The sequence below is a fragment of the Danio rerio genome, chromosome 3 (assembly GCF_049306965.1).
Source record: "Danio rerio strain Tuebingen ecotype United States chromosome 3, GRCz12tu, whole genome shotgun sequence".
In the NCBI taxonomy this organism is placed as follows: domain Eukaryota; kingdom Metazoa; phylum Chordata; class Actinopteri; order Cypriniformes; family Danionidae; genus Danio; species Danio rerio.
The window spans coordinates 39,088,730-39,101,162 of record NC_133178.1 but is presented as its reverse complement, the minus strand read 5'-3'; the positions used below and the strand labels follow the sequence as shown (position 1 = coordinate 39,101,162).

At 33.5% G+C, this 12,433-nt stretch overlaps 1 protein-coding gene across 4 annotated transcripts in view; it reads left to right on the top strand.

The window, feature by feature from the left end:
* Positions 1-1,583: 1,583 nt before the first annotated feature.
* The window catches only part of myo15aa (myosin XVAa), a 95,538-nt gene continuing 84,688 nt past the window's right edge, over positions 1,584-12,433 (top strand). For 2 of the 4 annotated variants that reach the window (XM_073944916.1, XM_073944914.1), the window contains exon 1: positions 1,594-1,717. Coding sequence is in view for 1 of the 4 variants with exons in the window: in XM_073944913.1 (XP_073801014.1) it covers positions 2,332-2,355 (24 nt within the window). In the remaining 3 variants the exon portion in view is untranslated. Of the gene's footprint in view, positions 1,718-2,167; positions 2,356-12,433 lie in introns of those variants that run through there. The other 2 variants (XM_073944915.1, XM_073944913.1) reach the window with 2 other exon arrangements.

The window sequence follows — 12,433 nt, the reverse complement described above, 5'->3', positions numbered from 1 at the left end:
AGTAGTTACATCAGATTATTTTTTTAATCTCATCTGCTTAAATAAAAGAAAAACTTCACGACAGTGTTATCAAGACTTTCAGAAAAAGGAAAAACATAATGTGTGAGACTAATATCGACAGCCAGAGGAGAGAACAACGTCAAATTTACCCACATAGACACTCAACTCAGGTGGTTATTTGTAATTTGATGCAAAGATGATATAATACATGTTTAAATATACATATAAATGTTCATACGTTTTTTTGTCTATTTAAAAAATTTAAGGACCATTAAATGCATCGTAACAGATTTGTGAATAGGGTTCATTAGTCAACAATTTAAGATCTTTCCAGTTATTGGCATTAATCTGCACCTGGTGGTCATTTACAAACCTTTTATTTCCAAATGATCTGACAAACCCAACTGGCAGCTCAACTTTCTAGTTTTCACTGATTCTGAAAGATGGAGAGTCTAAAGTGACAGAAACCTGACAGCAGACTGACCAGATGAAGACCAGAGGGATTTAACTTTCAGTCACAACAAGAAAAGCTGATGCCTCCAGATCTGTGATTTCTGCAGAAACTCATTGAAGTCCACCAAAACGCTAGTTGCCCATGAGAGACAACATGAGAGGACAGAATAATGTGTAGAAACTCTGTGGTCAATCAGTTCAACACTGCAGTGGGAATTGTACATCAGCTGAGATCTGTATTTTGACCAAGTCTCAACTTTTATGAAAATTTGAACTGAATGGCCTGCAGTGACCAAACCTTCATCAGCAGAAAAAACAAAACTCTACTTCTGCTGAGGAGCATGTGGAGTGGGCAGAGAAATTATCTAAAGTTCTTCTTTTTTTTATTTTGAACAAAGAACGAGATCCACCCAACAAAAAGTGTCAAATAAAATAAAAACAGTAATATTATAATAATGACAAAATCAGGATTGAAACATACATGATACAGTCCCTTTTATATTTAACCAAAATTGTACAGTTTTTTCTTTTTTTACTGGCACCATTTATTTTGGCTGTGGTGTAAACTAATAATGATCCAATGTTCTCTTAAAGAAAGCAAGATTTACTCAGATTTATTTTTAATATTTGGGTCTGATGGGAAACATCTCAAACTAGGGAAAGACTCAAGTCAGTAAAGCTGAGGTAAAGTGTTTCTTTTGTTTCCTGCATTGGAAATTGGTCCGTTTATAAAGGTACGTGACAGTGAATTAGAATGTTTATTAATTGGCTCCTTCAGCAACATGCGATTCCTTCCAGCAGTTTTCGTGCAGATGTGCTAAAGTCATTAAAAAAAGGACTTGCTCTAGACTTAGTTTGTTGTATTCTTCATTGCTTCAAACATGACTGTTCTCTACTCTATTATTACTATGTTTTCCAGTGCCTTGGTCATTTTTTTTTAACATTATTCTACTAGCATGTTACAGTAGATTTATAAATTATCGACACTATAAGAAACTATTTGAAAAAGTGTCAAGACGATCATTTCAACATAGCAATGATCATAAAGATAAAAATGGTGTGATTCCATCGATCCTGGGTGTATTTAACAAGCCCCTAAACCCAACATGACTAAAAAGATCAGAGTTCAATCTTACTTGAAGCACTTCGAAAGAAAACCTGTCCCAAGTTTTTCCACGCTTATATACCAGTCAAAGAAGAAGCGTCATGGTCGTCTGAAGTGCTGCAGATTGTGTTGAACTTCAACGTTAACACTTCTCAACAGGTGTGTTGGTTATTTTTCTTCGTTTATGGTGTTTAGTTAATCTGTAAATGGTGAGATTGTGCTATTTTACGGCACATATCCAAGGGTCATTACACACAATACACAATATCAAAGAAAGCTTGGCAATCACTATTTTAATGAGCTGAGGAGTTCATAACGTATATAATTTGATACCCTACATAATTTTAAAATATATATCATATATTAAAATGTCCAACATGGTAAGGAGTAGCTAATTATTCTAGCTTTAATTGCAGCCCGTCAGTTCAGCTCCTAAACAACGGTGGAGAGTTTGAGGCAACTCTTTAAACCGCAAGATGTGCTAGCTTTCTGTATTTATCTGAAACCTAGAGCTGCCTACTCCATTCATTACCGAAAACTAGCATAATAGGCAGCATTAAATATGCATGTTGAGGCACTCGGGCCGTTCAGCACAGCGGGCAAGTGTGTGGAGTGGAGAATTATCAAGCCGCTGGAAGGCTGTTCCACTTCAGGCTTGATGGGTCTTTGTGTAATTGGGACACATTTCAGAGGCCTAAAATGACGAGGAGGATGGCAAGGAACTGTTTTGGAATAACTTGAGGACTGGTGTTTCTACGCTGCAGCTGCTTTGAATGAGCTTGGATGGAAAGATAATGGTAAGAAGGACGAGTGTGGTGCCAACGAGCTGCGCGCGTAAACATGACACTTGATGCTGAGGCCATATGGCACTGTGTGTGAGTGTTTGAGTGTGTGTTGTGTTCTCAGGGTGCTTGTGCTTCTTGTGCTTTTTTAACTTTTATATTTAATTAATTACAATACAATAGTAGTTACAGTTTACATTTTAATATAAATAGTAATAAAATGCATGTATTTGCTTAATGCTTGATTAGAAAATAGACCAAATTTTAAATGTATATAAAAAACAAATAATAGAAAGGAAATTAAATTCAAATTCATTCATTGTATCTTGTATAAGTAATATAAAGTATCTTGTATCTTGTAATATAAAGTAATAAAAATGAAATAACTACATTTTATCTTGTTTATTAATATATATATATATATATATATATATATATATATATATATATATATATATATATATAATTTAGTTTTTGTTGTATTAAAATGTAATTTTGTAAAATTAATAGAAAGAGAATATTAATACATTGAAAAGTTTTAATAAAAATTAATCAATTAATTAATTAATTATTGCATAATATTGTAAAAATAAAAATGAAGAAGAACTCATTGAGACTCGAAACAAGCAAAATTTCTTTATTGAGACATGTTGGTTAATTTGCAGTCATACAGCGTCTTCAAGAAGTACACGAGTCTGCAAGAGCCTACTGGAGTCAGGTCTGCAGTATCCAAGTTTATCAAAAGTCTGACAGCATGTCTGAAATGAGTCTTTAGGAGGAGGGGAGTGACAAGACAAAGATGGTTAAACAAAGCATGTAAATGAGATAGGTATAGTTGAAATTAGAATTATTAAACCTCTTTGTTTTTTCTTTTTAAAATATTTAACAGAGCAAAGACTTTTTCATAGTATGTCTGAATATTTTTTCTTCTGGAAAAAGTCTTTTTAGTTTTCTTTTGGCTAGATTAAAAGCAATTTTTTTTATGAACCATTTTAAGATCAAAATTATTAGCCCCTTTAAGCAAATTTTTTGGTAGTCTACAGAACAAACCATTGCTATACAATAAATTGCCTAATTACCCTATTCTGCCTATAACCCAATTAACCTAGTTAAGCCTTTAAATGTCACTTTAATATGTATAGAAGTGTCTTGAAAAGTATCTAATAATTTATTTATTGTCATCATAGCAAAGATAAAATAAATCAGTTATTAGAAATGAGTTAATAAGATTATAATGTTTAGAAATGTGTTGAAGAAATCTTCTCTGCGTTAAACAGAAATTTAGGAAAAAATAGGGGGCCAATAATTCTGACTTAAACTTTAGGTGAAAAATTTGTCAAACCACTGACCCTGCAAGTTCATCAACGAAAGTGTTTCTTTGGCCTGAAAGTATCACCCAAAGATAAAGGAAGAGTCGTTGAGACCCTGCCTGTAGCATTTGCATCACTTTGGCTCAGCCAGTGCTCAGGAAGCAAGAGATTTTTAATATTTCTCAGATTATATAAGTGTGTATTTCCACAATAATATAACAAAAAATTCAGTTTCTTATTTTTGCTTAAATTGTCATTAAAACCTAATAGAAAGTTACAATAATCTATAAAATTTATTTTACAAAAAACAGATAAAAATATAAATAATATGGAAAGGAAAAAAGAATTAATTCTGTAGTAATAATAATATATCAAATGTTAGCATATATAATATAAAGAATAAAAACTTTATTTTAATTAAAATATATATATATATTATATATTATATATACTTAATATATTTTTTATTTATTGCACAACATAATAGATAAAGAAAGATACGTATTGTATCAAGTGATTTATTCAGAACCATCTGTTCTAGCACTGATTACATTTGAGAGTATTTATATAAAATTTTTGAAGCTTGGACGTACATTTTTAGAGAACCAAACAGATCATGTAACTTTGAGGGAAAGTGTTAAAATGAAGAAAAAATATATTCTCATAACACTGATGTGTAGAAATAGCTGAAGTAAAAAGTCTTACATTAGTAGCGTGCTAATAGTATGTACTGGCTAATAATATATCATCTTATCAGTAAGAGCCCTGTACATTATTTATACAGTTGCTTAACTGGGAAGTGGAAACATGGAGCAAGAGATTAGGTTATAGGCAGATACGAATTTCACACGTGGACTTCATTTCTGAAAGGCTTTTGCTGCCCCCTGCTGAGTAACCTGTACGTTTATCAGTAAATGGACAGATATAGCCTTCAGTATTAATTAAAAAAAAAACAGCTGGTCAGTGCAGTCTCAAACCTTAAGGTAATAATAATATGTAACAAATATGTAATATATATATATATATATATATATATATATATATATATATATATATATATATATATATATATATATATATATATATATATATATATATATACATACAGTATTCTCATTATTAGGACACACTTTTGTTTGCCTTTGTTTGAATAGACTGGCTCATCTGTTTCATGGGAATAAATAATTTTCAGCAGCAGCTATGTGGATCATAGTAAATTCATCATTGAAAAAAGACTTTTTAAAGTTTGCATTCCTTGTATAAATTGAAGGAAATATTCACCATAATGTGCTCTTTTTTGCTTTTGATGTGAGAACGATTTCCACTCAAAAAGAGTAAGCGAACTGTTTGATCGAATCAATCTATTTCAGACAAATTCTTTTCAATTTAGCACCAAATGAGGGTAAAAACAAGCGCTAGCGAGTGAATTAATTGAGTTTTTACAAATTCTTTGGACTAATAGATCAGTGGGCATAGCCATAGATGTATAATATAGAACTGTAATGTGGTCAAGGCCAAGAGCACATTTTTTTAAAGGTTTTTTATTTGCAAAAATACAGAGTTGACATGTAAACAATTTTTATAAACAATACATAAAATTTCAATTACATTGTCAGGGAAAAAAGACATATTGATAGAGTAAGAATAAAAAAAAGAAAGAATGTGAATATAAACTTGAGGGTATGGCGTTTAAGAATCAATTATAGTATATAAGTTATTACAAAATGACATAGTCCTGTTTGCTTACTTATTTTCAGATAGTGACATTGTGCTTAAATAATGACTAAATTCTTTCAAAAAACATAAAAATTTGATTTGGCATTAGTAAATTTGCATTTCTTGATAAAGAATTTACAAAGAAAATAAATAAAATTTATAACAAAACGCAGTTTTTTTTTTAGTAGAGTCAGATTCATAATACCCAAATATAATATCTTTAAAAGTAACAGATACAGTTGAAGTCAGAATTATTACCCCTCTGAATTATTAGCCACCTGCTTATTTTTTTTCTCCACAATTTCTGTTAAACGGAGAGCAGTTTTTTTCAGCACATTTCTAAACATGATAATTTTAATAACTCATTTCTAATAACTGATTTATTTTTTCTTTGCCCTGATGACAGTAAATAATATTTTACTAGATATTGTTCAAGACACTTCTATACAGCTTAAAGTGACATTTAAAGGCTTAACTAGGCTAATTACGTTCATTAGGCAGGATAGGGTAATTAGGCAAGTTATTGTATATCGATGGTTTGTTCTGTAGACCAGTGGTTCTCAAACGTTTTTCATCAAGTACCACCTCAGAAAAAAATTGTCTCTCCAAGTACCACCAAAATGAGCAGTATTGAAATACAGTAGCGCAGTAGGCCCAGTAAAGCAGCTACAACTCTGCACAGTTAAAAAATGTGGCAAATTACATCAGATATATAGGCTATATGTCATATATGACATATTGTATACATCATTTTTTGATCATTTTTGAAATGTTTGTATCATGTACATGACATATTTCATTCCTCCGGGTACCACTAGAAGGAAGCCTGCGTACCACTAGTGGTACACGTACCACAGTTTGAGAACCACTGCTGTAGACTATAGAAAAAAAAATGCCTAAAGGGGCTAATAGTTTTGTCTTTAAAATGGTGTTTAAAAAAATATTTTTTTTTTTCTAGTCAAAATAAAACAAATAAGACTTTCTCCAGAAGACAAAATATTATCAGAAAATTTCCTTCCTCTGTTAAACTTCATTTGGGAAATATTAAAAAAAGAAAAAAAAATCAAAGGGGGGCTAATAATTCTAATTTCATCTGTAAATTATTATCAATAATAAATGGGCCAATATGATTTCAAAATTGAACAAAATAATGCCAATTCCAAATAAATGAAAGACAGTTACTCACTCGCTCCCAGGGCTTTTATTGAAGTTGATACTTAGCTGCGCCATGTTGGTGTTTCATAACATCTAATTTACCAGGACATACACACATACACTACAGACAATGTAGTTTATTCAGTTCACCTATAGCACATGTCTTTGGACTTGAGAGGGAAACCGGAGCACCGGAAGGAAGCCCACACCGACACTGGGAGAACATGCAAACTCTAATGAAAGACAGTTCCTGTAAGAAATTGACAAAATGAACATTTTACATCACTATTAGATGAGATTTTTTTAAATAAAATGTTTAATAGGATAAAATGTGTCGATTAACTTAAAAGATACTTCTTTGACCTTGTTGGTGAGGAAATATTTTTGTTTCAAAGATCTTTTTTTTTCCTTTTCAAATCTCCATGGAACAATACATCAGCTGTACTTTAGCACACCTCATTCATCAGCCAGCCAGAATCAAGCATTCAGTAGCCAGTGTGACCACGTAAACCCAAATCTTCAAGTCTGTCATTTTACCAGCACATATAAAGCACACTCTATTAGAATTATTTTTTAAAATAATGCGGGTAGAAATTGTTCAGTAGTTTATTTTACTTAGGCCAACGCTATATTAAAGAGGATCTAGTGATGCTCCTGTAAAGTGCTTCTTTCTGTAATGATTCAGCAGGAGGCAGACATTCTATTGTACTGAGCAATTACTGTCATCACAAAGACTAGAGAACTTTAAAGAGAACCAGTGAAAACCTGATGGCCAGAGCAGATCTTTAAAGCTTCTCTACAGCCACTGCCTGTCAGCCATTAGCATGTAATAGGAGTGAAGCGGTTTGTTTGCTCACAAAGGCAGGCATTTGCTTTCTAGTACAATAGAACTTGTTTACCTAATAGCTTCCCAGAGGTTTATGATCATGCTTTCTGTCATGTAATTGTAATGCATATATTATCGAAGCAAGTGATATAAACATGCCTTTTGTTCTGTCTCATCGGGTTTAATGGATGGTTGTGGGCAGATTTGACATCTGAAAGAGGGCAGAATAAGAGAGATAGCACACAATGGGGCAGCTTAAATGAACATCTCTACGTGTGTTCATCCCACATAGAGAACATGTGCTATTAAATAGCCATCGCGAATTTTGAACACCACATATGGAGAGGTTAAGGAGATAAAGGTTTTGAATGTGGGGAGAATTTTAAAGGTAAGCGTTACAGCATGACATTTTGTGTTTCTTGTAAAAAACTGGCTTTCAGTTTTAGATTTTCCTTTACTAGTGTATTCTTGCTGAAATGCCGAAGTACTTGAAATGTGTGAGATAGATGAGGTGTTTTCAGATATGCATGCTATTGAATTGCATTATGGTACATTATGACTTCTGCACAGACAATTTCTGATGTTGTATTTTTATTGATGTTGTAATAATAATGAAGTAATATTTCACATAATAGTTCGCATAATTTGCAACTTAGGTTTACGTGATGATCATTTTTAGAAAAATTCTTATATAATAATAACAGTTATACTTGTATAATAGTTATATAATAAATCTGACATATAATAAACGTTTATCAATCTCAGGCATATTTGTATGGAATTGACTGCAAACGGAGCGACACGGTGGCTCAGTGGTTAGCACAATCGCCTCTCAGCAAGAAGGTCATTGTTTCAAGCCTTGGCTGGGCCAGTTGGCATGTTCTCGTCGTGTTTGTGTGGGTTTTCTCAGAGTGCACCAGTTTCCCCCCAGTCCAAAGATATACGCTATAGGTGAATCGAATGAGCTAAATTGGCCTTAGTGTATGTGTGTGAATGAGTGTGTTTCCCAGTTTTGGGTTGCAGCTGGAATGGCATCCGCTGTGTTAAAACATATGCTGGATAAGTTGGCTGTTCATTCCACTTTGGTGACCTCTGATGAATAAAGGAACTAAGCTGAAGGACAATGAATGACAGCAAATAAAATAAAACTGCAAAGCATTTATATAAATCTTAGTAAGACATATTATTGGCAGATACAGTGTGTTATAAAGATCTCTTTAATGTACAACTGAAGAAAATGTAAATTATTTAAATAAAAAATACTGTAAATATGCATTTTCTTTATGTAAGGAAAAATGAAAGAAAGCCACTAAATTATTACAAAATAATGCAGAGCCAGGGTGAAAATGCAGCCATAACACAAAGAGGAACATGTGGATTATTCTTAAATTATTTAAATGACCATAGGGGGGCAACTGCACATTTATTGAGGTTCAAGTTTTGCGCCCATGCCCCCTCAATCCAGCTTTATTTTGATAACAGGCAAGTGAGGGTGCCACATTAATTCATTTTCTTTTCGGCTTAGTCCCTTTAATTATCCAGGATCACCACAGCGGAATTACCAGCCAACTTATCCTGCACGTTTTTTCGCAGCGGATGCCCTTCAAGCCACAACCCATCTCTGGGAAACATCCACAAACACACACCCACACCACGGACAATTTAGCCTACCCAATTCACCTGTACAGCATGTCTTTAATCTGTGGGGAAACCAGAGCACCCGGAGGAAACCCACACAAAGTCGCGAACGCAGGGAGAACATGCAAACTCCACACAAACGCCAACTGACCCAACCAAGGCTCGAACCAGCGACCTTCTTTCTGTGAGGCAACAGCACTACCTGCTGCACCACTGCGTTGCCCAGGGTGCCAAATATTTTCATCAATAAACTAAAGATAATTTTTCCTCATCAACATGCTTCAAACAAATAAATTTCGCAGTTCTGAACACAACTGAAATAGTACATAGTAGTAACTAGTAAAAGTATAATTACATTAAGCATGGCAAGTCACAAAGAATTACATCTCATCCCACCTCAAATTTCTTCTCAGTTTCATTTTCCTCACTAAACGATTATTGCACCTTGACATGCCTTGCTCTTCTACTTTTTGTACAACATTTCTCAAAACAAAATGATAGAAATGGGGTCCTAAAGACCTCCGTGAAAATAGCACCACATAAAAACAAATAATTCCCCAAAATATGCCATTCTTTTGTGCTTTGTTTGTGCTGATTTGTGCCGCAAAAACAAACGTTTGTGCTGGTTTGGGGTCTGATATATTAAGCATTATTTTTCTGATTGTGTGACGTCACTTTCCACCCCATTTTGCTCAAATCACTTTAAATCAGCACAGGTCGTTTGTGCTCGATTTGTGCTGTTAAAACAAACACGTGTATCTGTTTTCTTACTTTAGAAATGAGCTAAATATTTTGAGAGTTGTGACGTCACACCCCAACCCATTATTTTCTTTAAAACTGGTGTCATTAGTTTGTGCTCGATTGGTGTTGGTTTGTGCCTTTAAAACAAAAATTTTGTCTATTTTTAATCGTTTAGATATTGCCTAATCACAATTTTCTGGGGGTTGTGACGTCAACATTATCATTTAAATGCAGTGTAAATTCACTAGTGTTGATCCTGGACCATCATCATTATTTAAAAACAATGGAAATTGTCAATGCCAATGGTGTAGTGGTTAGGGTGTTGAAACAGGACACTCTGCTGTTGATTGTGACCTGACTTTGATTCCCACTTCAAGGTCCTATGCTAACCCTTCCCCTCTCTCTCTTCTCTACACACCTCTGTCTGTATTCTCAGTTGTCCTAACATTTAGAAGTGAAAACAACACCCCCCCCCCCCAAATAATTAAAAACAGTGTAAATTCCCTAATAAAAATCCTGGACCATCATCATTTAAATACAGTGCAAGTTCACTAGTGTTGACCCTAGACCATCATCAATTAAATACAGTGTAAATTCACTAATGTTCATCCTGGACCATCATCATTATTTAAAAACAATGAAAATTGTCAATGTCAATGGTGTAGTGGTTAGGGTGTTGAGACAGCACACTCTGCTGTTGACTGTGACCTGAGTTTGATTCCCACTTCAAGGTCCTATCCTAACCCTTCCTCTCTCTCTCTTCTCTACACACCTCTGTCTATATTCTCAGTTGTCCTAACATTTAGAAGTGAAAACACCCCCCCCCCCAAAAAAAAAAAAAAAATAAATAAATAAAAATAAAATAAAATAAAAAACTGTGTAAATTCCCTAATGTATAGTATGGACCATCATCATTTAAAAACAGTGCAAGTTCACTTGTGTTGACCCTAGACCATCATCAATTAAATACAGTGCAAAGTCACTAATGAAAATTTAAAGATCTTTAAAAAAATGGTTTCCAATCCCATAGTTATAAACATGATTTCCACATGGTTTGACATGAAAAAATATTTAAGTTCCTGCTATCCCTTATCTTGTTTCAGTCCATTTTATGGCAATAAAAAATGTAAACCAGGTATGTTAGATGCAGGATTAAAGATATGGGGAGAGAAGGGAATTAGAAAGATAGCAGACTTATATGTTAACAATATTGTCATTTGAGGAAATTGTTAGTAAATACAATATTCCTGCAAAACATTTCTTTAAATATTTACTAATAAGTGTTTTTGTCCTTAAATCACAAAATAATTCTCTAGATATACCATCGTTGTCTATTTTAGAAAAAAGTAATAACAAAAGACTGTTTTGGAAATGTTTTACTAGAAGATTAGTAACAGATATTGTATTCTGATCAAAATACTGAGAAGCCTTTTGTTTTGTTTGTTCATTTGTTTGTTTGTTTGTTGGTTTGTGTTGCATCTGACACATGGAAATGTGAATGTACATGTTAAAATATAATAAAAAGGAATTGGGAATTAAAAAAAATCCTGGACCATCATCATTTGAATTCAGTGTTAATTCACTAAAGTTGATCCTGGACCATCATCATCATCATCATCATCATCATTTAAATACAGTGTAAATTCACTATTGTTGATCCTGGACCATCATCATTTAAATACAGTATAAATTCACTAGTGTTGATCCTGGACCATCATCATCATTTAAATATAGTTTAAATTCAATAATGTTGATCCTGGATCATCATCATCATTTAAATAGTGTAAATTCACTAGTGTTGATCCTTGACCATCATCATAATTTAAATTCAGTGTAAATTCACTAAAGTTGGTCCTCGACCACCATCATTATTTAAATATATGGAATATTGTCAGACCTAATGGTGTAGTGGTTAGGGTGTTGACACAAGGTTTATTGTGACCCGTGTTTGATCCCCACTTCATGGTACTATGCTAATCCTCTCTTTCTCTTCTCTGCACACTCCTGTCTAAATTCTTAACTATTGTAAATGCTATGCTAGAGGTAAAAACTCCCCAAAATTTTTTTTTATAAAAAACCCTGTGTAAATTCACTACTATTGATCCTGGACCATCATCAACATTTAAATACAGTGTAAATTCACTACTGTTGATCCTGGACCATCATCAACATTTAAATAGAGTGTAAATTCACTAGTGTCGATCCTGGACCATCGTCATCATTTAAATACAGTGTAAATTCACTAAAGTTGATCCTGCACCCCAATCATTATTTAAATACAGTGAATTTTGTCAGTGTCAATGGTGTAGTGGTTAGGGTGTTGACACAAGATTCACTGTGACCTGAGTTCAATTCCGACTAAATGGTACCATGCTAATCCATCCTTTCTTCTCTGCACACTCCTGTCTATGTTCTCAACTCTCGCAAACGTTCAAGGCAAAAACTTTAATAAAAAACACTGTGTACTACTGTTGATCCTGGACCATCATCATTTAAATACAGTGTGAATTCACTAATGTTGATCCTGGACCATCGTCAAAATTTAATTTCCGTGTAAATTCACTAAAGTTGGTCCTCAACCACCATCATTTAAATACATTGAAGTGCCAGTGGTGTAGTGGTTAGGGTGTTGACGCAAGGTTCACTGCGATCTGTGTTCAATGCGCATTACATGGAACTATGCTAAACCTTCCTTGCTGTCTACTCT